The 22995-nt window shown below is 50.7% G+C and overlaps 2 protein-coding genes across 2 annotated transcripts; both read right to left on the bottom strand.

Annotated features, from left to right (window-relative positions):
- Window positions 1-3353: 3353 nt before the first annotated feature.
- Window positions 3354-4895, bottom strand: LOC147986381 (uncharacterized). Its single transcript, XM_087541983.1, has one exon. The coding sequence runs from the start codon at window positions 4893-4895 to the stop codon at window positions 3354-3356; it is 1542 nt and encodes a 513-aa protein (XP_087398109.1).
- Window positions 4896-7341: 2446 nt separating this feature from the next.
- LOC125508246 (uncharacterized) lies at window positions 7342-11966 on the bottom strand. The gene is made up of 8 exons (XM_087541984.1): window positions 11532-11966; window positions 10973-11423; window positions 10035-10094; window positions 9300-9680; window positions 8396-8469; window positions 8211-8305; window positions 8019-8108; window positions 7342-7576 (listed from the first exon to the last, which is right to left on the bottom strand). The coding sequence occupies exons 1-2, from the start codon at window positions 11964-11966 to the stop codon at window positions 11175-11177; spliced, it is 684 nt and encodes a 227-aa protein (XP_087398110.1). The 3' UTR covers window positions 7342-7576; window positions 8019-8108; window positions 8211-8305; window positions 8396-8469; window positions 9300-9680; window positions 10035-10094; window positions 10973-11174.
- Between the last annotated feature and the right edge of the window lie 11029 nt (window positions 11967-22995).

Here is a 22995-nt window from a genome sequence, read left to right on the forward strand (position 1 = left end):
GGTGGAGGCAGTGTCGTTTTGGAAGAGGCGCTGCGGGCGGCGATGTCGGAGGCCCGCCGGTTTCGGAGGAGGCACCGCGGGCGGCGGTGCCGGAGGCCACCCCGGTAGCTGGGCCGGAGACGGCGACGCGGGGCGTCCCGGCGTCCGGGTCGTCGTCGACGCTGGGAGGGGCGTCGGAGGAGGCGCTGGCCGCGTCGCGAGCGGCCAGCGGGGAGTACGCCTTGGTGCCCCGGCAGGGAGGGCGCCGAGCTGTCGTGCCGCAGCCGGCGCGGAGCGGGGGCGCCGTTGTCTTCGGGCCTTAGACCCAGGAGGAGGCGGCGCTGGACGCCGTCAGTCACTGCCTGCGAGGCCGGACGGAATGGCTCAAGGCCTTCGCCCAGGCCGAGGTGGAGCGGACGCGTGACCTGGAGCGCGCCGTTCTGTTAAGTCTTCTTGTAATTTCTTCTTTGTGGGGGCGCGCCAGCGCACCCACTAGGTGTAGCCCCCGAGGTTCGGGCCAACTACGTAGTAGTTGGGTCGAATCTTTAGAGTGTTGGCCTTGTTCTGATTTCTGCTTTCTTCGGCATCTCGACGCCTTCCGGGTCGCTGCCTACAATCGTCTCTTGGGCAAGCACCGGGAGCTCATGGAGCAGCTTGCCGCCAAGGAGGAGGAGCTCTGCGTCACCGTAGGTATTCTTGTGCTCTTTTCTAGTGGGGGCGCGCTAGCGCACCCACTGGGTGTAGCCCCCGAGATTCAGGCCAACTGTGTAATAGTTGGGCCAAATCTTAAGTCTTGCTTTTTTCTTCTGCTGAGTCCTTTTTCACAGCCGAGGTGTTGTCCTGGCGGACTCGTCTGCTCCGGGCCAGTCATCACTACGACCGGCTCGTTGCCGACACCGGCCGTCTTGGCGTCGAGGCGGCGCAGGCGAGGGCGGAGGCGGCCACGGCTTGGCGGTCTCTCGACGAGGCCAACCGGCTACTTGAGCAGCTGGCGGGTCACAAGAGCCGCCTCGAGGCCGAGGTGGAGCTCCTTAAGGCAGAAGCCGCCAAGGTGGCAGAGGCGCAACAGGCCCTGGTAGAGGCAGACCAGCAGCGCGGCCAGCTGGCCGACGACAAGGGCCGGCTCCAGGCCGAGGTGGATCGCCTGCGGGGGAAGGTCACCACGGCTGAGGGGGGCCTGTCAGGACGAGGCCCGTCGCTGCGAGGCGGCCGAGAAGGCGGCCGAAGACAAGGACGCCAAGCTGAAGGCAGCCCTTGCCAAGGCGGCCGATCTAGAGAAGGCGCTCGAGGAGCGCGACCGCGCCATCGAACGGGAGCGGCGTGGTGTGTTTCTCGAGGCGTAGCACCAGGAAGAGTCCTTCTCCAGTAAGTGCTTTTTTTGTCGTTTGTCGGGTCGGGATCCGGCCTTTCTTCCTTGTTGTTCTTCTTCTAACTCGCTTCTTCCTTTGCGGCAGGGGCCTTCCCGGACACGCAGCGGCTGGCAGAGGAAGCCGTCCGCTATCAGCGCGACCCGACCGGCATCGTTGGGTTCGGGACGGATCCGCAGGTGGCCTGGACCTTCCCGGAGATCATCGCCGCCGCTGAGGCCCGCCTGCAGGTCCTGGGAACGCAGTTGGGGCGGCTGTCCCAGGGCGACACCGCAATGACGGTGGCCCTATGGCCGGACTCCGCCCAACCGAGCAGCTTCTCGCGCCTAGCGCGTTGGTTGGAGATGGGGCCGGACTGGCTTGGCGAGTGGCACGTCTCCGCCGCTCGTGGCGGTGCTGAGATGGCGCTCCGGTTCACGCTGTCCTGGCATCCGTACCTGCAGCTGGATGCGTTGATGGGCCAGCGGGCCGATTCGGAGCAGCTCTTGTAGGAGCAATCCGGCCAGATCGCCTCCCGGGCCAGCTACATCGCCGAGTTCGCCTTCCACGACGAGTCCCATCTGGAGCGGACGGAAGACGGCAGGACCGTCGACGGCGACGACTACGGCTTGCTCCTCCACAATCCGGAGGGGAGCTCGGAGGAGACGGGCGTCTACCGCGACGCGGGTGCTGAGGAGGACACCAGCGCCTCGCTGGACCCGGAGGCCGCCAGGGGAGAGCCGTCGACGTCGCGACACGGCACTGGAGATGCCTGGGACATTTTGTGTAAAATCTGTTAAATAGCAGGTCCACCCACCCACTGGGGGTTTTAGGGTGTAATGAACTCGGGCCGTGGGCCTTTTCTTAAATACTTGTGTAGATGTCATGGGTGCTTTTGCTTTTTGCCTTCCGTTTTTTGGACCGATTTCATGCGCTTTTCCTTTCTCAAACCTCCCCCCCCCCCGTGAGTCAGACGGCCGAGGCTCCGGTCTGTGACAAGGAGTTTGGTTCTTTGAGAGGAGCGTGCAGGACTTGGGTCCCTTGAAACGTTGAGCGTGAGCGAAACACCCACTGGGCCGGCTGGCGGCAATCCGGCGAAGCCGGTTGGCGAGCAGCCGGTCGTGTCGATGTTCATTTGATGAATCGATGGGCCGGGTTGATCGACCCGGCAGCCTTTGACTTAGTGTATGAAGCGTAAAGGAGCTTTGGCCCGTTGTGCTTGCCAGCCGACAGCCAAAGCTGGATCTGTGGCTTTAGGGCGAAGTGGGGGACCGCGGCATGTTAACTTTATCGGGAATCACCAAGTAAGGCGGCGGGGTGGCGACCGAGCCGGCCAGCCCCCGAGCCCCTGGGTCGAGCGAGTCGGACCGGTGGCCGGGTTCAGTGGTATAGTGATGCAAGAAAATAGGGACACAATAAATTGGTCGACAAAAGCCAGCCCCCGAGTCTCGTTCGGGGACCCCATGGTTTCGTGCGTTTACAAAAGGCGACGATGCATACGCTCGTGCGGCTAACTGTAAAATGGGCGGAGGAGTTCCGCGTTCCACGGCCGGGTCATTTCTTCACCGGCGGTGTCCTTCTTGCGCTTCCTTGACTTGCGTGCATCGATGAGGTAGTAGGCGTTGCGGTCGCGCAAGGCCCTACTCACGACAGCTTGTGCTGGCTTGCCTGCTCTTGGACGAGTCGGAGGACGAGGTCGCCCTCGCGGAATGCGAGGGGCTTGATCTTCTTGTTGTGGTAGTGCCTCAGGCCTTGTTGGTAGATGGCTGAGCGACTGAGCGTCAGGAGGCGTGCTTCTTCGAGCAGGTCGACGCCATCTTCGCAGGCTTCTCTGGCTTCGGCTTCGGTGTACATCGCGGCGCGCGGCGAGTCGAACTCGACGTCGGTCGGGATGACGGCTTTGGCTCCATAGACGAGGAAGAACGGGGTGAACCCGGTCAACCGGTTCGGCGTGGTGCGTAGACTCCAGAGAACGGCTGGCAACTCGTCAAGCCAGCTGCCGGGTGAGCGGATGAGTGGCTCGACGAGTCACGGCTTGACGCCGGACAGGATGAGTCCATTGGCCCTCTCGACCTTCCCGTTGTACTGCGGATACGCAACGGAGGCCAGGTAGAGGCGGATGCTAGAGACGGAGCAGTATTGCTCGAGCGCGCCCTTGGCGAAGTTGGTGCCGTTGTCGGTGATGATGCTGTTTGGCATGCCATAGCACACCGCTATGTCCTTGATGAACCGGACGACTGTTGGCCCGTCTAGTTTCTTGATTGGTCTTGCCTTGATCCGCTTGGTGAATTTGTCCACTGCCACCAGCAAGTGTGTCATGCTGCCTCGAGTGGTTTTGAAGGGTCCCACCATGTCGAGTTCCCAGACCGCGAAGGGCCAGGCGATCGGTATGGTGCGGAGTGCTGACGCCGGCTGGTGGCTGCGTTTGCTGAAGCGCTGGCATCCCTCACACTTGAGGATGAGCGACTCGGCATCTTGGAGGGCCGTGGGCCAGTAGAAACCGTGGCGGAACGCCTTGGCCACCAGGGATCGTGATGCGGCGTGGTGCCCGCACTCGCCCTGATGTATGTCGAGGAGGATGTCGATTCCCCGTTCCTGCTTGACCCAGCGCTGGAACACGCCGGTGGAGCTGCGCTTGACGAGCTCGTTGTTGATGATGCTGTAGGCGGACGCCCGACGCTGCACTTGCTGAGCTTCGGTCTCGTCCATGGGGAGAACCCCGTTCTCCAAAAATTCTGATATTGGGAGGGCCGAAGATGGAGCCGTAACCACGGCAAAGACGGCCACCAGGGTGGGTTTCGAGTCGGCAGCCCCCGAGCCGGGTTGAGCAGCCCCCGAGCCGGGTTGAGCAGCCCCCGGGTCGAGGATGGCGACGGCCGGGTCCAGGACGATGGTGGCCGAGTCGTCCGGAACGTGGATGGATTCGGAGTCCGGCGATGGCTTGACGGGCGGCTTGCGCAGGTGCTCGAGGGAGACGCCGGACGGGATGGCTTGTCGTGACGAGGCGATCTTAGCGAGCGTGTCGTCTGCTTCGTTCTCCACGCGCGGGACGTGGAGGAACTCGCAGCCCTCAAAGGATCCGGACAGCCTCTGGACGAGGAAGCGGTAGCTTGCCATGTTGGAGTCGCGGGCGTCCCATTCGCCGGAGCACTGCTGCACCACCAGGTCCGAGTCGCCGTAGCACAGGATGCGTCGGATGCCAAGTTCCTTGGCAAGCCGGAGGCCGTGCACAAGGGCTTCGTACTCGGCGACATTGCTGGAGGTGGCGAAGTGGATCTGGAGCGCGTAGCGGAGCCGGTCGCCCTTTGGGGACGACAGTACGATGCCGGCCCCCAAGCCGAGTCGCATCTCGGACCCATCGAAGTGCATGCGCCAATGCGTCGAGTCGGGAGGCGGCGGCAAGTACTGGGTCTCGCTCCAGTCGATGACTTGGTCGATCCGCGGGAGGGCGAACAGATCCTTGGGGCAGGCCTTGTTGAGGCTGGTGTAGTCGATACACATGGGCCAGGTCTTGTTCTTCTTCAGGACGAGGACTGGATTGGCCAGCCACTCAGGGTGAAACACTTCCATTATGAAGCCGGCCGCCAAAAGCTTGGCGACCTCTTCACCAATGGTACTTCTCTTCGGAAAATCGTTGTGGGGATTGACGGACAGGCTTGGCGTCCTTGCGGGCGTGAAGTTTGTGCTCGGCGTACTTCCTCGGGATTCCCGGCATGTCCTTGGGGGTCCATGCGAAGATATCCCGATTCTCACGGAGGAAGTCGACGAGCTCGCCTTCCTATTTGCTGTCGAGGCGGGCGCCTATGACAACGTACTTGCCGCAGCTGGGGTCTTCTGGGTTGAGCTTCACTTTCTTGGTCTCCTTGGTTGGCTTGAAGGCGGCCTCGTCGGCCGGGTCCGGGGTCGGGATCGACGCGGCGAAGGCCTCGCCTGCCAGGGCGACGATCCGGTCGAGCTGGCGCCGCTCCTCGGCAATGACCAGCGACTCGACCAACTTGGCGCCGTCTCGGGCGCACTCCAGGGACTTGCGGTAATCGCCGGTGATGGTGATGAGGCCCTTGGGACCCGGCATCTTCATCTTCAGGAACGTATAGTGGGGAACCGCCATGAACTTGGCGAGCGCGGGTCGGCCCAGCAACGCATGATACGCGCTAGACAGGTCCACCACCTCGAACCAGATCGGTTCGCGCCGGAAGTGGCTGCTGTCACCAAACAGGACATCAAGCCAGACCCAGCCGATGGGGGAGCAGGAGAGGCCGGGCACGATGTCGTGGAAGATCGTTCGGGTCGGCTCCAGGTCCTCGGCCTTGACGCCGAGCTTGGTCATCGTGTCGCGGTATAGGATGTTGATGCTGCTGTCGCCGTTGATGAGGACTCGGGAGAACTTGCATGTGCGCCGCACGACGATGGTGGGGTTGAGGACGAGGGCGTAACCACCCGGACTTGGCATGACTGTCGGGTGATCCTCCCGGGTCCAGGTGATCGGGCGATCCGACCAATGCATGAACTCCGGCTTGGCCGGGACGACGGTGTTCACCTCCTGCCGAAAGAAGCGCTCGCTGCGCTTGTCGTTGCCGAGGCTGGTGAAGACGACGTAGGCCGCGTTCTGGTCCGGGTAGGTGTCGTCGCACATCGCGCCGCCAGCTTGAGGCAGCGGTGGAGGCGGAGGCGATTGTCCCGCGCCTGGAGCCGGAGCCGGAGGAGGCGGGATGTCGCCCCTCATGATGCGCTTGGTGATGGCGCACTGCCGAAGCGTGTGTGTGGACGGTCTTGCGCCGCTGTGGTGCTTGCAGGGGGCGTCGAGCATCTGCTCGAAGCTCATGGCGGGTTGCCATGCCGTTTTGCCGGCGTTTCGCCGCCGGGTCCGCCGTGGGCTCTATGGCCCTGACGAGCCAGTTGTCATGACGCGGCGCCGGCTGGTCAGCCTTGCACTTGTTGTTCTGGTGATGCTGCTGCCGGCTGCTTTCGTCGGCCGGCTTCGGAGGGGGAACCGGCTTCGCCTTTCCGGCTTCATCCAGCGCCACCTGGATCTTCATGGCGAAGTCGGCGTTGGCGTACTTGTCCGCCGTCACCATGAGCGCGGCCAAGGTGGCCGGCTCGGAGCGTAAGAGCTTGTGCTTGAGGACGGTGCCATCTCGGCACCCGCTGACGAAGTACTGGATCTCCTGGACTTCATGGACGCCCTCGTAGCTGTTTCGAAGCTCGGTCCAGCGTGCGAGGTACTCGCAACCAATCTCCGTAGGCCCTTGCACGCACATGGCGAGCTGGCTAGGGCGCCGGGTCGCTTGTAGGTCCCCGTGAAGTTGCGGACGAAGGCTTCCTCGAAGTCCACCCACGTGTTGATGCTGCCCATCGGCAGGCTGTTCAACCATGTGCGGGACGACCCTTGGAGCATGAGCGGTGCGTAGCGCACGGCGATTGGCACCGGTGATGCCAATGGCCGTGGTATAGTCCACTACAAGAAATATGTCAATTTGCGACCATCACTATTGGTCACTGAAAGGTCATTGTTTTTCATTTGCGACCTTTTTGTGACCAAAAACAGAAAGTCAAAAGCTGGAGGTCGTAAACTGAAATTAATGACCTTCTCTGTGAGAAGGTCGTGGAAGGCCACGACCAAAACAAAAGGTCGTTGATTCCATGACCTTCTGTTTTGGTCACTAGCTGTCTGCCCAGGCCACGTTTGCGACCAATTGAAAAGGTCGTTGACAAGATTCAGCCCGGTCCGATTGAGTGTTTTACATGGGCTGAGCCCATTAATTCAGCCCATTTGTTGTTTTTCTCTTTCAATTTGAGTCAACTACATGGGCCGGGCCCAACAATTTGGCATTTTTTATTTCTAGGCCTTAGCCATTTCACAGTCCATTTCATTAAACCTTTTTGTATTTCATTAAACCTTTTTGTACCATTTTTTCATAAATGCACAACATTCCGGTCCACTATTGTTTGGGCAATAGCCTTTTTAGAGCCCAAATATTATTTGATCCAATAGAACATCCAAACCTTTTCATTCACAGATTTCAAATTTACACATTTCAACAGCAAACAATCAAACATTCTCTCAATTAAATGATCAAATCCAAAAATCTATCAATGAAACTCACAATAGCACATGTACAATAGCAAATACTGCACGATCCAACAAGTGTACATACAATCAAAAAACAAATACACATGCACCAAAACTTGGTGGCAACATCAACTAAAACTCGGTAAGAGCAGCAGCCACCTCGACGACATTAGATCCTGATCTACATAAGTTAGTAGTAAGATAGAGTGAAAGTTGAATGATTGCCAATAAAATATATGGGTAGAAGATGGACGACATTATATAGAAGAGTAGAGATATGTGTCCCTTGGAAGCACATCAAATGTAAAAAATCTGGACTGGTTAAATAATAATCGTATCCTTCTCTACAAGCACATATGAGTAGTTAATAAGTACTAATCCTATCATGTATGGTAGGCTTGCAAGATGGAGATGCATACATGACTAAACACTAACATATTATGGTATGACCAAGGTGAGAAAATCGACAAATTGATCGACCCAACATTGAAATCGGACATGATATCCTAAAACAGCAAGAAACAGGAAAAGTAGGCTCATACATCAGGACCACTAAAACCAAGCACATCACAACCATGGTTGAGGAAATAATAAACATGTGCATTTTACGAGAGTACACTTACCACAAAACTGTCATCAGTATAGAGATCATTAGCTACCACCGCATGAAGCATCCATACATCAAACTGATTTTTCTGCTGTTGGTTGAAACACTACACGTCAACCAGAAATTTGTAAGTACATGAGACAATGGCTTAACAGAAGAACATTGTGACTTCTTCGGCTATTTGTTTCAATAGCAGTACAAACCTCACCTCTGTTACACCCTCAGCAGCATTAAATAATTCATGATAATCTGCACGTACAGAAGATTCATACACAGTCACATGAACAACATTCAGCATATTATCTACACAGAGAAGTGAAAAGTCAAACAGATCTCAATCATTTTGTCGTATTAACACATGCACATCAAGTAAGAGTGGTGCTCTATTTTTACCATAGCAGCACAAGCGAGACAATGTCCGATTCGCCCTACTCCTCCACAAGATTCGCCCTACGTTTCAAAGCACACTGCATGGGAACAAAGACACTTATGAACAAAAATATGCCTCAAATTTCAACAGAACACTACTGTGCTAGCTAAGCTAGTCAATGCACAAACATATAAGCATGCAGAAATAGTAGTACTAGTCATATACATGACACATCATGCAACAAGATCTAAAATGAATAATTCTAGGCTAGAAGAAAAAATATATATAATACCAAATACCAACTAAACAATACAGGATGCTAGTAGCAGAACAAACACTACTATATCTGCCAAATGCACAGGCCAATTAAGCATGTTCCTCCAATATTATGCAAACTCAGATGCAAACAGGTAACAACGCCTATTTTTCTTGTCATAAGAAGAGGCTAGAGCCCTTTTCTGTTTGGTGATGGTGCCGATGGGGCGATGGTAGGCACGCCTATATTTACAAGAACAACAACTGGGCATTCTGTACGAGTAAGGATATCCTATAGTTACGTGAATTAACAAACTACGCACACCCTAAAAAGTGACAACAAAGGTACGCATGGGCATTCATCGCCATAGCAATAGTTCAAGGATAAAAGCATAGATGATATATTTTTTAAGATCCACAAACCCAGACACAACAAGTTCTTACTAGACTATCAACATATATACAGGTATGTTTTTACAACAAAAATGTCAAGTTTTTATGGATCAATAAGAAGATGGTCAATCAAACATTTCCAGGGATGGTATGAATTTCCAAAGGGGAGGACGAGCAACCAAATATTTATATTTCAGTGTCATACAATCAACTGGGTCAAAGAAGAAAAGAAAAATCGTCCAGTGAAGACAGTAAGCTATTCAAGAAAAAAAATTGGACCTGATTTTGCCCTGTCCATGGTGTTCCACACCAATCGAGAATTTGACCACCGACCTCGGCGTATAACAGAATCATGATTTCCATTTGCATCCAGGGCTGAATTTGACCACGAAAATTGGCTATTAAGTAGTATACTCATGTGGTGAATTTTATGGAATACTTAATCTATACTCTGCATCTACCGAAAGCCAAACAATCCAAAGGCATCTAACTGAAAAAGGCAAAAGAATGGTGCTTCTGCTGCAGTGAATTGAAACCCAAAGCACCCCCAAACCATAGCAGACTAAACTAGCTAGCTCTAGGGTCACCATTATTGAAGTTGATGCTTTAGGAGCCCACCAGCGTGGTGGTTCAGGTGGTCGAGGAAGAAGAGGAGCATTACTGCATAATCATCATGAAACAACAGTGATTGAGTAAATCATAAAGCAGAATGAAAAGGCCATAATTAATCTAAATCGACTCAGAATCAGATAGCATATGATGAGCATGTTTACATCTTTTACTAAAGCTTTCCATATTTGGTATTGATACATGTGCATTATCTTACAACAAAGAACTGCAATGTGAAATTCAAAGAAGAAAAAGTTAAACAATGCGTATAACTATGACCAGCTGATGTTATGATGGCTTCCACATTTGAAAAACAAATGTAGCAAAGGGCCCTGCGATGGTCAGATATGCCTTGCCATGTAGTGTGGTGAGTAAGAACTAGAGAAAGGAAATGGTAATTAGTACCTTCCTGATGCCCGCAAAACGCAGAAGCAACTGCGATAGTCCCATCCATGGTCTCCACAACTGCAAAAGAATGAAGAAGATGGTTAACGAGGCACCCAAGTTACTTCATAATCTGCACAGGATTTACCCAAAATGTAGCGCCTATGTAGAAATAACTATGAAATGTGTAGAAGAATCATCACATGAACAAATAAACAAGACCCCCATGAACTTGGAATGATGTGAACACTAGCAAGACGCACGACGGACCTTGGAAGACTGACTGCGTGTAACCGGAGCAAAAATCAAATTGTGAAACAGAGTACATGACTGGCAGTCTCTACAGGTGTACGATTAAGAGTACATCGCTTTTTCAAATGCTATGCTATGGTTTTGTGCGGTTTGCGCCGTTGGCAAAAGCAAAACTAATAGAATTCCCAGATGTGGCAAAACTAGCATATTGTTTCCCCCGGAGACTAACTGAGAAGGAATTGATCATGATAGGACGTACTTTGTAAATTACTTGGACTTCCAGAACAGGAATCAAACATGACAAATGTAACAACTGTTACAACTGAAATATCATAACTAACTCCGTTGCCGGTGAATCCCTCATCTTCACTGCAGTGGCAAGATAAAACCACACAGAATAATAAGCCTACACAGACTACATGATCATAGTGTACTAAGCTAAATCTACAAGGGGGGCATTTCCAGGACCAAAAACAGCACCAAATAGATCATGCGATTCTAGCTATGCAAGTCCCCAAGTCATACAGCCAACTGACTCGTAAGCAGCCGATGCTATGATCCATTAGCAGGACCGACTGAACCTACCCCTACACTTCAGCGCGCAGCCGCGCCAGCACGCAGCATAATTCGGCAGCGAGATCCAACAAACAAAAGCCCCACGGCAGACACACACACACACACACGCTTCAAGGGGAAGGGGAATCTACCTGCTGCCGAACAGACGGGGATAGGAAGAGCCGGTGGTGTCCCAAATCTGGGCCTTGACGACCTTGCCGTCGACCTAGAGGGAGCGGGTGGCGAATTCGACCCCCCCTGATGGTGGACTTGGACTCGAGGCTGAACACGTTGCGGGTGAAGCGGGAGAGCAGATTGGACTTGCCGATGCCGGTCTTGAATGCTTGCCTTGCGCTAGACCCCCCTGATGTGGTCGAAGAGCAGTGGGACATGCCCGTCGAGGTTGTCCCCAGCCAGGTAAGGCACCAGCAGGAAGGCCTTCCCCATGGGGTTCGCCCACGGAACCCTCTTGATGTCGACGCCGGCGTGCAGCAGCAGCACATGCTTGGTGGCCATGAAGCGCACCACGGATGTTAGCGGGACGTCATCGGCGGAGGAGCCGGTCGCTTCGGGGAGGAATTCGGCGATCTCTTCCTTGGTGGCCTTCAAGAGAAATTGAGTTTAGATGTCAAAATTCAGGTCAAGGGAGCAGAAATCTACTGATTGCGCGAGCAGGCGAGGGAAAGGCGGAGCGAGGCAGGGCTTCCTGACTTGGGAGACGAGGTGGCGGGCGAGGGAGGCGACGGCGTGGAGCGTGGCGGCGCCGGAGCCGATGCGGGCGCCGTCGGGGTCCGGGAAGGAGGGGCGAAAGGGGAAGGTGGGGGAGGAAGGGGGAGGGAGGAGATGGGAGGCGACGAGGTGGATGGTGGCGCGATGGGGGACGGGGAGGAGATGTTGGAGAGGTCGGCGGTGATGGGTGGGGGTGGCGGCGGTGCCTTGATCGGATCTGGGAGAAAGATGAGACGAGGGAGAGGAAGGCGGGGGCGGCGGGGTGCCTCGATCGGATATGGGGAATGGGTGGGTGGGTGGGTTAGGGTTCGGGTTCGGGTTTCTCGGGAGACGCTCCACCGTTGATGGGTGTGTGATGGATGACTCAGGTCGCTTCAGACTGGGTGATCCGCGTGATTGTGGTTCCTCGCTTCTCATTGGCCGGTTGTTTTGTGCTGGAATCTTTAAAATTTGGACCCAAATTTTCTAAGTTTTTTAAGAAAAAACTACAAATCTGTCTTGTAAAAAGGACCAGAAATTTTTTCAAAAATATTAGTCCACAACATATTTTCAATTAACTAAAATGTCAAGATCACAGCCGTTTACAATTAAGTTAGAAAATCAAAACACTAGCGGCCCGACACTTCTTCATTGCAACTCCGTCGGTCCCGACGATGTCGGATCACAGCACCGGCGGTCCCCGGTGATGCTTTGTTGCATCACCGCTGACTATTGCAGCACCACCTTCTGCTGCAACCCCCTACGACCTTGCGGCGCCACGCATGACCGGTGGCCACTACCCAGCAGCCAGCGGCGCCACGCATCACTGCCCCCATACCACATTCATGGCATAGTTTATTCAAATGATCTCATATTGTGCACAAGGATGCATCTTGGAATTACAAACAATGTTTCCTAAGGAAGTTATCATTTTGTTTGCACGAAAAAATCATTTCCCATTTTTTTGAGTGCCCAAAATGAGCTTTTTTGTGAAGGACCTACCAAATATTTGTTGCAAAATTGTACCAAATTAATTTTCTAAAATTCTAGGACATATTCAATGCACAATTGACCAAATGGTTGGGTGTCAAAAGTTTTGATCCACCTCTTGCGAAAAAAACAAATTTCTGCCGATTCAGCCGGAAGCGGGTCAAATTTGAACTGCAGCTGCCTCATAGTTTGCTCTTTATTTTTTCCAAAAATTATTTCTAGGTACATAAGTATCTATTTAATTAGAGAAAAATCAAAAGTTTTCCAAGATTCAACCACTAGCTAGGAACGGTCAAGCCCACCGTTTTGATCGCATTTTGAAAAAGGCATAAAAAAATCAAAAAAATCAAAAAATTGGAAAACCTTCGCATTGTGTCATTATATGTGATCAAGTTACCAGACAAAATAATAAACTTGTAATGCGAAAATTATTTTAAAAAAGTGTTTTCAGAAATGAGCTATCATGCGTGAAGATTCATGGCTTTCAAGCCAAATGATCAATCTTATGGCCACATTCATGGCATAGTTTGTTGAAATGATCTCATATTGTGCACAAGGGTGCATCTTAGAATGAAAAGCAATGTTGCCTAAGGAAGTTTTCATTTTCTTTGCACGAAAAAATTATTTTCCATTTTTTCAGTGCCCAAAATGAGCTTTTTTGTGAAGGACCTATCAAATATTTGTTGCAAAATTGGACCTAATCAATTTTATAAAATACTAGGACATATTTAATGCACAATTGACCAAATGGTTGGGTGTCAAAAGTTTTGATCCACCTCTTGTGAAAAAGACAAATTTCTGTCGATTCAGCCGGAAGCGGGTCAAATTTGAACTGCAGCTGCCTCATAATTTGCTCTTTATTTTTTCCAAAAATTATTTCTAGGTACATAAGTATCTATTTAATCAGAGAAATATCAAAATTTTTCCAAGATTCAACCACTTGCTAGGAACGGTCAAGCACGCCATTTTGACCGCATTTTGAAACGGGCATAAAAAATTCAAAAAATTCAAAAAATTGGAAAACCTTCGCATTGTGTCATTATATGTGACCAAGTTAACAGGAAAAATAATAAACTTGTAATACAAAAATTATTTTAAAAAAGTGTTCTCAGAAATGAGCTATCATGCGTGAAGATTCATGGCTTTCAAGCCAAATGATCAATCTTATGGCCACATTCATGGCATAGTTTGTTCAAATGATCTCATATTGTGCACTAGGGTGCATCTTGGAATTCCAAACAATGTTGCCTACGGGAGTTTTCATTTTCTTTCCACGGAAAATTCATTTTCCATTTTTTAAGTGCCTGAAATGAGTTTTTTTGTGAAGGACCTACCATAAATTTTTTGCAAAAGTGGACCTAATCAATTTTATAAAATACTAGGCCATATTTAATGCACAATTGACAAAATGGTTGGGTTTCAAAAGTTTTGATCCACCTCTGGTGAAAAAGACAAATTTCCGCTGATTCAGCAAGAAGCGAGTCAAATTTGAACTGCAGCTACCTTATTGGTTGCTCTTTATTTTTCCCAAAAATCATTTCTAGTTACATAATTACCTATTTAAGCATAAATACATGGTTTGGTGGCAATACGTCAAATTTTGGATGGTGGCCCAGGGCCCCAACTTCAAAGCGCGTAAACTCGCATGCCCGCCACGTGGTCACCGTGTGACCTTGGTGTTGACATGCGTTCTGGGAGGCCTAGGCATGTCTGGTGGGTTGGGCACTCCCCAGGTAGGTGCTAGGAAGAAAATTACAACATAAGAATCTCATGAGGAGACCGACCTATGCTCAAAGATGAATTAACAGCCAAGTGTTTGATTAGCGGTATGGGAAATGCACATGGCCAATGGGCGTAAGTTTTGGCTGAGGATGATCATCTACTAAGAGGAATGTCTTCAAAAAATTTTAGCTCAAAAGGAGGATCCTATGTGGTACTTGCTTTGCAAAGTACCACATTGGACAAAAATATGAATGTTGAATCTAGGCTCAAAATAATGAATGGATTGAGATGAAATTTGGTGGACGATGGTTATTTGGACATAGGAAAGCACCGTAGAAAATTGATACCATTTGGACATGTCAAAGTGGTACTTCCTTCACAATGCTCTTCTTTGGATAGAAACTTGAGAAAATTAGCGAGAGAAATTGTATGAATGAAATGAGCTCAAATTTGGTGTAGGTAAGTTACATAGGTATGGTCATGTGCTTGTAAATTTTCAGATCATTTGGGTAAGCCTAGCTAGTACTTCCTTCACAAAGCTTTTCTCAAGGTAGAAACTTTGGAAATTTCCTGAGAAAGATTTACCAGGAAAATGGAGCTGAATATTATCATGTGTCGATGATTTGGGTATGGAAGAGTGCCCAAAAAGTTTGAGGGTAATAGGAGGGGTCTAGATAACCCTTGCTTTGCAACATGCCAATCTGGCCATAAAATATAAATTGGACATGGGCTCACATAGATGATTTAAATGAGCTGCAATTTGGAGGAGGGTGATAATTTGGGCATATGAAGGAACTGTACAAAATTTCATGTCATTTGGATATATAAGAAAGGTGCTTCCTTCATAATGCTTCTAGGTGGACAAAAAATTTGGAAATTTTCCGAGGAAGATTTTCTAGGAAAATGGAGCTAAATTTTGTCATGAGGCAATGATTTGGATAAGAAAAAGTGCCCAAAATTTTTGACGGCAATCAAGAATATATAAATAGCACTTCCTTCATAAAGTGTTGTTGTGAACAAAATAGGAAAATGAATATTGTTGAATTATTTTTGAACTAGGAAAGGAAGGATTTTCACATATTTGATGAAGATATGACCCAAAGAATTTATGAGATTTTTTTGGGAATTTTTGGAATGACAGAAATATAGGTTGCTTCACAACCTAGGGCAAAATTTGACACATGGACATGACACATAGGCAAAACTGATGAGGTGGTGCCAAGTCATACCAATCCACCACAATTTACAAGGTTATGACCATCTATATTGGTCATGATCAGCTAGAAATAAGGCAGCGGACTAGTGTTGTCTGCTTTATGACCATTTCATGTGAGGAAATTACGACCTTTCTGACCAAAATGGTCGATATAGTTTAGGGTTTGGAGCCCCCCGAACAGCTTTTGACCAATTGGTCTCAAATGGTCATGGATCTATGACCAATTCTTCCAGGGTCACTGACAAAAGGTTACTAGTAGACATATTTCTTGCAGTGGTCGGTGAGCCAGTCTTCTGGCATCACTGTCCCGTTGTACTTGGGGGTGTCGCGGGGGAGCATGAATCCTTTGGGGAAGGGCTCCTCCCGGATGCGTGGGCCGAAGCACGCCGGCCCGATAGCGCCGCTCTCCTCCACCTCCAGGGAGCGAGTGAGCCGAACGAGGCGGTGGCGAGCGTCGGCGTCGTCGATGGCGCGCGGGCCGAGTCAACTAGCAGCCAGGCCACCGGGGGGGGTGGGTCGGTTGGAGCTGGACGCCGTCCATGCTGGCCGGGTCCGTGCTAGATCTCTAGGACGGCTCATCACCCAATCCGCCGGCGGCTGTAGCGAACGGGTTGCGCCGAGCCCGGGCTCGGCCGGAGTGCACCTCGCCGGGTGGCGAGGAAGCGGTGTGTAGAAGTTCGCAGGTCCCGCCAAGCCGGGCGGAGCCAGATCCCGCCGGCTCGGCGAGCTGGTTGAGGCGGTCCTGCTGGGTGTTGGCGGCGTGGAGGAGTTCGCGCATCCGCGTGATGCGCTCTTTCAGCTCCTCACCCGCGAGCTGGTCCAGGCCGGCTACGGCTGCCTGGGCAGCACACATGTTCTTCGCTGGGGTCTCATAGACGGTTGGGACAGCGCCGAGGGCCCGGCCGATCACTCCTCCCCAGGCACGCACATCGGCGACCCGGCTTGGCTTGGCCGCGGCGGGCGTGAATCCGTAGGCGGCATCGCGCTCCAGCTGAGCGGCGTCCAGGCGACGCTGAGTGCCGGCGAGCGTCTCGGACAGGTCTAGCATCTGCTGGCGCCTTTCCTCGAGCTGGGTTCGGGCCTCAGCGACATTGGTGGCGTCGACGTCGGTGCCGATGGGGATGCGGAGGCTCTGCATCGCGGCGCGCAACGGATCAGACGGCTCGATCCGATCCACTGCGGCCCTGGCTTCGGCAGCCTTCCTCGTCTTGCTCGACGAGGAGGAGGCGCCGTCGCCGGTGACGAAGACCTCCACATGGACGTCCATTGCCCTGGCAGAAACGCCGCCACCGAGGGAGAGGGGAGAGTTGGAGTAGCTGAGCACCTCGCCAGGGTACTCGTCAGTCGCGAACGCATCGGAGATGCGCAGCGCGGCGAAGGAGGCGGCAAGCGCGTCGACGACGTTGTCCGCCAGCGCGACGGACTCGTCGGTGTAGGAGAAGGGCCCCGTCTGAAGCATGCTCCCGGCCAGCTCCTCGAGCTGCCCCACGGTGGGCGCCAACTATCGTGGTGGGTGCATGGTAGATGCCAAGGGATGGCTAAAGAGAGGAGGAGGCTCGAGGGAGCTGGTGGACTCCAGACACGAGGTTGGCATGAGCAGGCGCGGGACGCCGGACATACCCAGGTTCGGGGCTCTTCGGAGAGATAATACCCCTAGTCCTGCCGAGTGTAGTTGGATGATTGATAGTACAATGTTGCTCCTGGAGCTGTATGGAGGAGGAAGGAAGCTGGCCAAGGCTTGGGCTGCTCCTTCTCTCCGGTGTTGCTGTTTTGTGGCTAGTCCTATGCTTACTTGCTTTTATCTCGTATGTGTTTTCTGCTTGCCCTCTCGCTCACTCTCCTCTGTATGATCGCGGGCTCCCGGGGGGTTTTATAGTCCAACCCCCCGGGGGTACAATGGTACTATTACAAGTCGGTGGGTCCGTATTGTCGGTGTCCGGGGACCCGGGCTGGGTCCCACTGAGGGCTTGTGGTTCACCGGGTTCCCCTAGGTGCGGGCCCCTCATGCCTAGGGGGACTGTGCGCCGTCTTGTCGATCGTCAGGGCGTGGCCGAGTCGAGTCACGTACAGTGCTCTCCGTCAGGTTGCCGCTTGCTGTCGTTAGCGGTGAGGGCGGGGGCACTGTAGCCACGCCGGCCCTAGTCAGCGGGTAGGTGAGGGGCACTGTTGCCACGTTCCTGCTGACCAGAGGCATGGGGAGGGCACTGTTGCCTCAGTCATCGTTGATTGAAGACTCGTCCCCATCATACTGCCTGGATGGGACGGGAGTTGACCCGCGGCTGGATTGCGTAGCACGCCACGGGTGGCGCTGGCTTGTCGAGGAGGCTTTGGTCGTGCCGGGTTCCGCTGTCTTGCGCTAGTTGTTGGGGCTGAGTCGACGTGTCTTGCCGGGTCGGCTAGTCTGGCCGGCTTGTGGGGCTTGGCCGGGTCGAGCGACCCGGCCAAGCGTGTGCCAGTATTGAGGGGCGGTGCCAGCCCCGTTGTTTTTTGAAGAGGATCCGGGTTCCGTTGCCTGCCCGAGGTCCATCCCCCCGACACCCTCCGTTACTTCTTTCCGGTAGACCCCGAGACCGCGATTGAACCACTGATCGACTACTTCACCTTCGAGGGTCTGTTTATGTCTGTAGAGCAACCAGGCAAGCAAACCCCCTTTGATTAACCAGACATCGCCCATTCTCTTCTCCCTTATTCTTGCATTAGGTTTCCTACTGTTGTTGATTCCATAGCTCCTATTCTGATGCATAGCCTGTCATTGTTGCTACAATTGTTGATACCCTTTACCTGCTATCCTAATGCTTAGTATAGGATGCTAGTACTTCATCAGTGGCCCTACATTCTTGTCTGTCTGCCATGCTATACTACTGGGCCGCGATCACTTTGGGAGGTGATCACGGATATATATGCTACCTCTTGAGCATGCATTGGTTTTCCCTTGAAGAGGAAAGGGTGATGTAGCAAAGTAGCGTAAGTATTTCCCTCAATTTTGATAACCAAGGTATCAATCCAGTAGGAGACTACATGCAAGTCGCCTCGCACCTACACAAACAAATAAGAACCTTGCAACCAACGCGATAAAGGGGTTGTCAATCCCTTCACGACCACTTGCAAAAGTGAGATCTGATAGAGATAATAAGATAAATATTTTTGGTATTTTTATGATATAGATTGAAAGTAAAGATTGCAAAGTAAAATAGATTGGAAACGTATATGATGGAAAATAGACCCGGGGGGGCATGGGTTTCACTAGTGGCTTCTCTCAAAATAGCATAAGTAGTTTTGAGAACCAAGGTATCAATCCAGTAGGAGACAACGCACAAGTCACCTAGTACATGCACAAACAATCAAGAACCTTGCAACCAATGCGATAAAGGGGTTGTCAATCCCTTCACGGTCACTCACAAAAGTGAGATCTAATAAAGATAGTAAAGTAAATATTTTTGGTATTTTTGTTGTATAGATTAGAAAGTAAATATTGCAAAATAGTAAACGAGATGTGATGTAAATAAAAAGAGATGCAATATAATAAGAAAGAGCCCCGGGGGGCATAGGTTACACTAGTGGCTTCTCTCAAGATAGCATGAATTACGGTGGGTGAACAAATTACTGTCGAGCAATTGATAGAAAAGCGCATAGTTATGAAGATATCTAAGGCAATGATCATGAATATAGGCATCACGTCCGTGTCTAGTAGATCAAAATGATTCTGCATCTACTACTATTACTCCACACATCGACCGCTAACCAGCATGCATCTAGAGTATTAAGTTCATAAGAACAGAGTAACGCATTAAGCAAGATGACATGATGTAGAGGGATAAACTCAATCAATATGGTATAAACCCCATCTTTTTATCCTCGATGGCAACAATACAATACGTGCCTTGCTGCCCCTACTGTCACTGGGAAAGGACACCGCAAGATTGAAGCCAAAGCTAAGCACTTCACCCATTGCAAGAAAGATCAATCTAGTAAGCCAAACTAAACCGATAATTTGAAGAGACTTGCAAAAATATCAAATCATGCATATAAGAATTCAGAGAAGAACCAAATAATATTCATAGATAATCTTGTTCATAATGTTGGGGAATGAAGCAGAAATTCAAAATTTTCTACGCATCACCAAGATCAATCTATGGAGTAATCTAGCAACGAGGGGAAGGAGAGTGCATCTACATACCCTTGTAGATCGCTAAGCGGAAGCGTTCAAGTGAACGGGGTTGATGGAGCCGTACTCGTCGTGATCCAAATCACCGATGATCCTAGTGCCGAACGGACGGCACCTCCGTGTTCAACACACGTACAGCCCGGTGACGTCTCCTACGCCTTGATCCAGCAAGGGGAGAAGGAGAGGTTGGGGAAGACTCCATCCAGCAGCAGCACGACGGCGTGGTGGTGGTGGAGGAGCGCGGGACTCCAGCAGGGCTTCGCCAAGCACTACGAGAGACGAGGGGGGAGAGGGGTAGGGCTGCGCCAACAGGGAGAGCAAATCACATGTGCTGGGCAGCCCCAAACCTCAAGTATATATAGGGGAAGGGGAGGGGCTGCGCCCCCACCTAGGGTTCCCTCCCTAGGGGTGGCGGCTGCCCCCAGATCCCATCTGGGAGGCGGCCAAGGGAGAGAGAGAGGGGGGCGCACCTAGGGTGGGCCTTAGGGCCCATCTGCGCCTAGGGTTTGCCCCCTCTCCTCTTGAGGACGCCTTGGGCCTTGGTGGGAGGCGCCCCAGCCCACATAGGGGCTGGTCCCTTCACACTATTGGCCCATGTAGGCCTCCGGGGCTGGTGGCCCCACCTGGTGGACCCCCGGACCCCTCCGGTGGTCCCGGTACACTACCGGTGATGCCCGGAACACTTCCGGTGGCCAAAACCATACTTCCTATATATCAATCTTTACCTCCGGACCATTCCGGTACTCCTCGTGACATCCGGGATCTCATCCGGGACTCCGAACAACATTCGGTAACCACGTACATACTTTCCCTATAACCCTAGCGTCATCGAACCTTAAGTGTGTAGACCCTACGGGTTCGGGAAACATGCAGACATGACCGAGACACCTCTCCGGTCAATAACCAACAGCGGGATCTAGATACCCATGTTGGCTCCCACATGCTCCATGATGATCTCATCGGATGAACCACGATGTCAAGGAATTAATCAATCCCGTATACAATTCCCTTTGTCTAGCGGTACGATACTTGCCCGAGATTCGATTGTCGGTATCCCGATACCTTGTTCAATCTCGTTACCGGCAAGTCTCTTTACTCGTTCCGTAACACATCATCCCGTGATCAACTCCTTGATCACATTGTGCACATTATGATGATGTCCTACCGAGTGGGCCCAGAGATACCTCTCCGTTTACATGGAGTGACAAATCCCAGTCTCGATTCATGCCAACCCAACACACTTTTGGAGATACCTGTAGTGTACCTTTATAGCCACCCAGTTACGTTGTGACGTTTGGCACACCCAAAGCACTCCTACGGTATCCGGGAGTTGCACAATCTCATGGTCTAAGGAAATGATACTTGACATTAGAAAAGCTTTAGCATACGAACTACATGATCTTGTGCTAGGCTTAGGATTGGGTCTTGTCCATCACATCATTCTCCTAATGATGTGATCCCGTTATCAACGACATCCAATGTCCATGGTCAGGAAATCGTAACCATCTATTGATCAACGAGCTAGTCAACTAGAGGCTTACTAGGGATATGGCGTTGTCTATGTATCCACACATGTATCTGAGTTTCCTATCAATACAATTCTAGCATGGATAATAAACGATTATCATGAACAAGGAAATATAATAATAACCAATTTATTATTGCCTCTAGGGCATACTTCCAACAGTCTCCCACTTGCACTAGAGTCAATAATCCAGTTCACATCGATACGTGATTAACACTCAAGGTCACATCCCCATGTGACTAACACCCAAAGAGTTCTGGGTTTGATCATGTTATGCTTGTGAGAGAGGTTTCAGTCAACGGGTCTGCAACATTCAGATCCGTATGTACTTCGCAAATTTCTATGTCATCTTGTAGGTGCAACTACTACGCTACATTTGGAGCCATTTCAAATAACTGTTCTACTTGGAGCTATTCTAAATTGTTGCTCCATTATACGTATCCGGTATCTCTACTCAGAGCTATCCGGATAGGTGTTAAGCTTGTATTGACGTAACTCTTTACGTCGAACTCTTTATCACCTCCATAACCGAGAAACATATCCTTATTCCTCTAAGGATAATTTAGACCTATATTTGGTGATCTACTCCTAGATCACCTTTGTACCCTCTTGCCAAATATGTGGCAAGGCACACATCAGGTGTGGTACTCAGCATGGCATACCGTATGGAGCCTATGACAAAAGCATAGGGGACGACCTTCGTCCTTCCTCTTTATTCTGCCGTGGTCGAGCTTTAAGTCTTAACTTCATACCTTACAACTCAGGCAAGAACTCCTTCTTTGACTGATCCATCTTGAACACCTTCAAGATCATGTCAAGGTATGTGCTCATTTGAAAGTACCATTAAGTGTTTTGATCTATCCTTATAGATCTTGATGCTCAATGTTCAAGTAGCTTAGTCCAGGCTTTCCATTGAAAAACACTTTCCAAATAACCCTATATGCTTTCCAGAAATTCTACGTCATTTGTGATCAACAATATGTCAACAACATATATTCATCAGAAATTCTATAGTGCTCCCACTCACTTCTTTGGAAATACAAGTTTCTCATAAACTTTGTATACACCCAAAATCTTTGATCATCTCATCAAAGCATACATTCCAACTCCGAGATGCTTACTCCAGTCCTTAGAAGGATTGCTGGAGCTTTGCATACTTGTTAGCATCTTTCAGGATTGACAAAACCTTCCGGTTGTATCACATACAACCTTTCCTCAAGAAAATCGTCGAGGAAACAATGTTTTGACATCCTATCTGCAAGATTTCATAAATAATGCAGTAATCGCTAATATAATTCCAACAGACTCTTAGCATCGCTACGAGTGAGAAAGTCTCATTGTAGTCAACTCCTTGAACTTGTCGGAAAACATCTTAACGACAAGTCGAGCTTTCTTAATGGTGATACTTAGCATCATTGTCCGTCTTCCTTTTAAAATCCATATGTACCTAACAGCCTTACGACCATCAAGTAGTTCTTCCAAAGTCTACACTTTGTTTTCATATATGGATCCTCTCTCGGATTATATGGCCTCGAGCCATTTTGGAATCCAGGCCCACCATCGCTTCTCCATATCTTGTAGGTTCATTGTTGTCTAGCAACATGACTTCCAAGACAGGATTACATACCACTCTGAAGTAGTACGCATCCTTGTCATCCCACGAGGTTTGGTAGTGAATTGATCTGAAGTTTCATGATCACTATCATAAGCTTCCACTTCAATTGGTGTAGGTGCCATAGGAACAACTCCCTGTGCCCTGCCACACACTAGTTGAAGAGATGGTTCAATAACCTCATCAAGTCTCCACCATCCTCCCACTCAATTCTTTCGAGAGAAACTTTTTCCTCGA

This window comes from Triticum urartu, chromosome 2A (genome assembly GCF_056163025.1).
Source record: "Triticum urartu cultivar PI428250 chromosome 2A, HENAU_Tu73, whole genome shotgun sequence".
NCBI classification, from domain to species: Eukaryota; Viridiplantae; Streptophyta; class Magnoliopsida; order Poales; family Poaceae; genus Triticum; species Triticum urartu.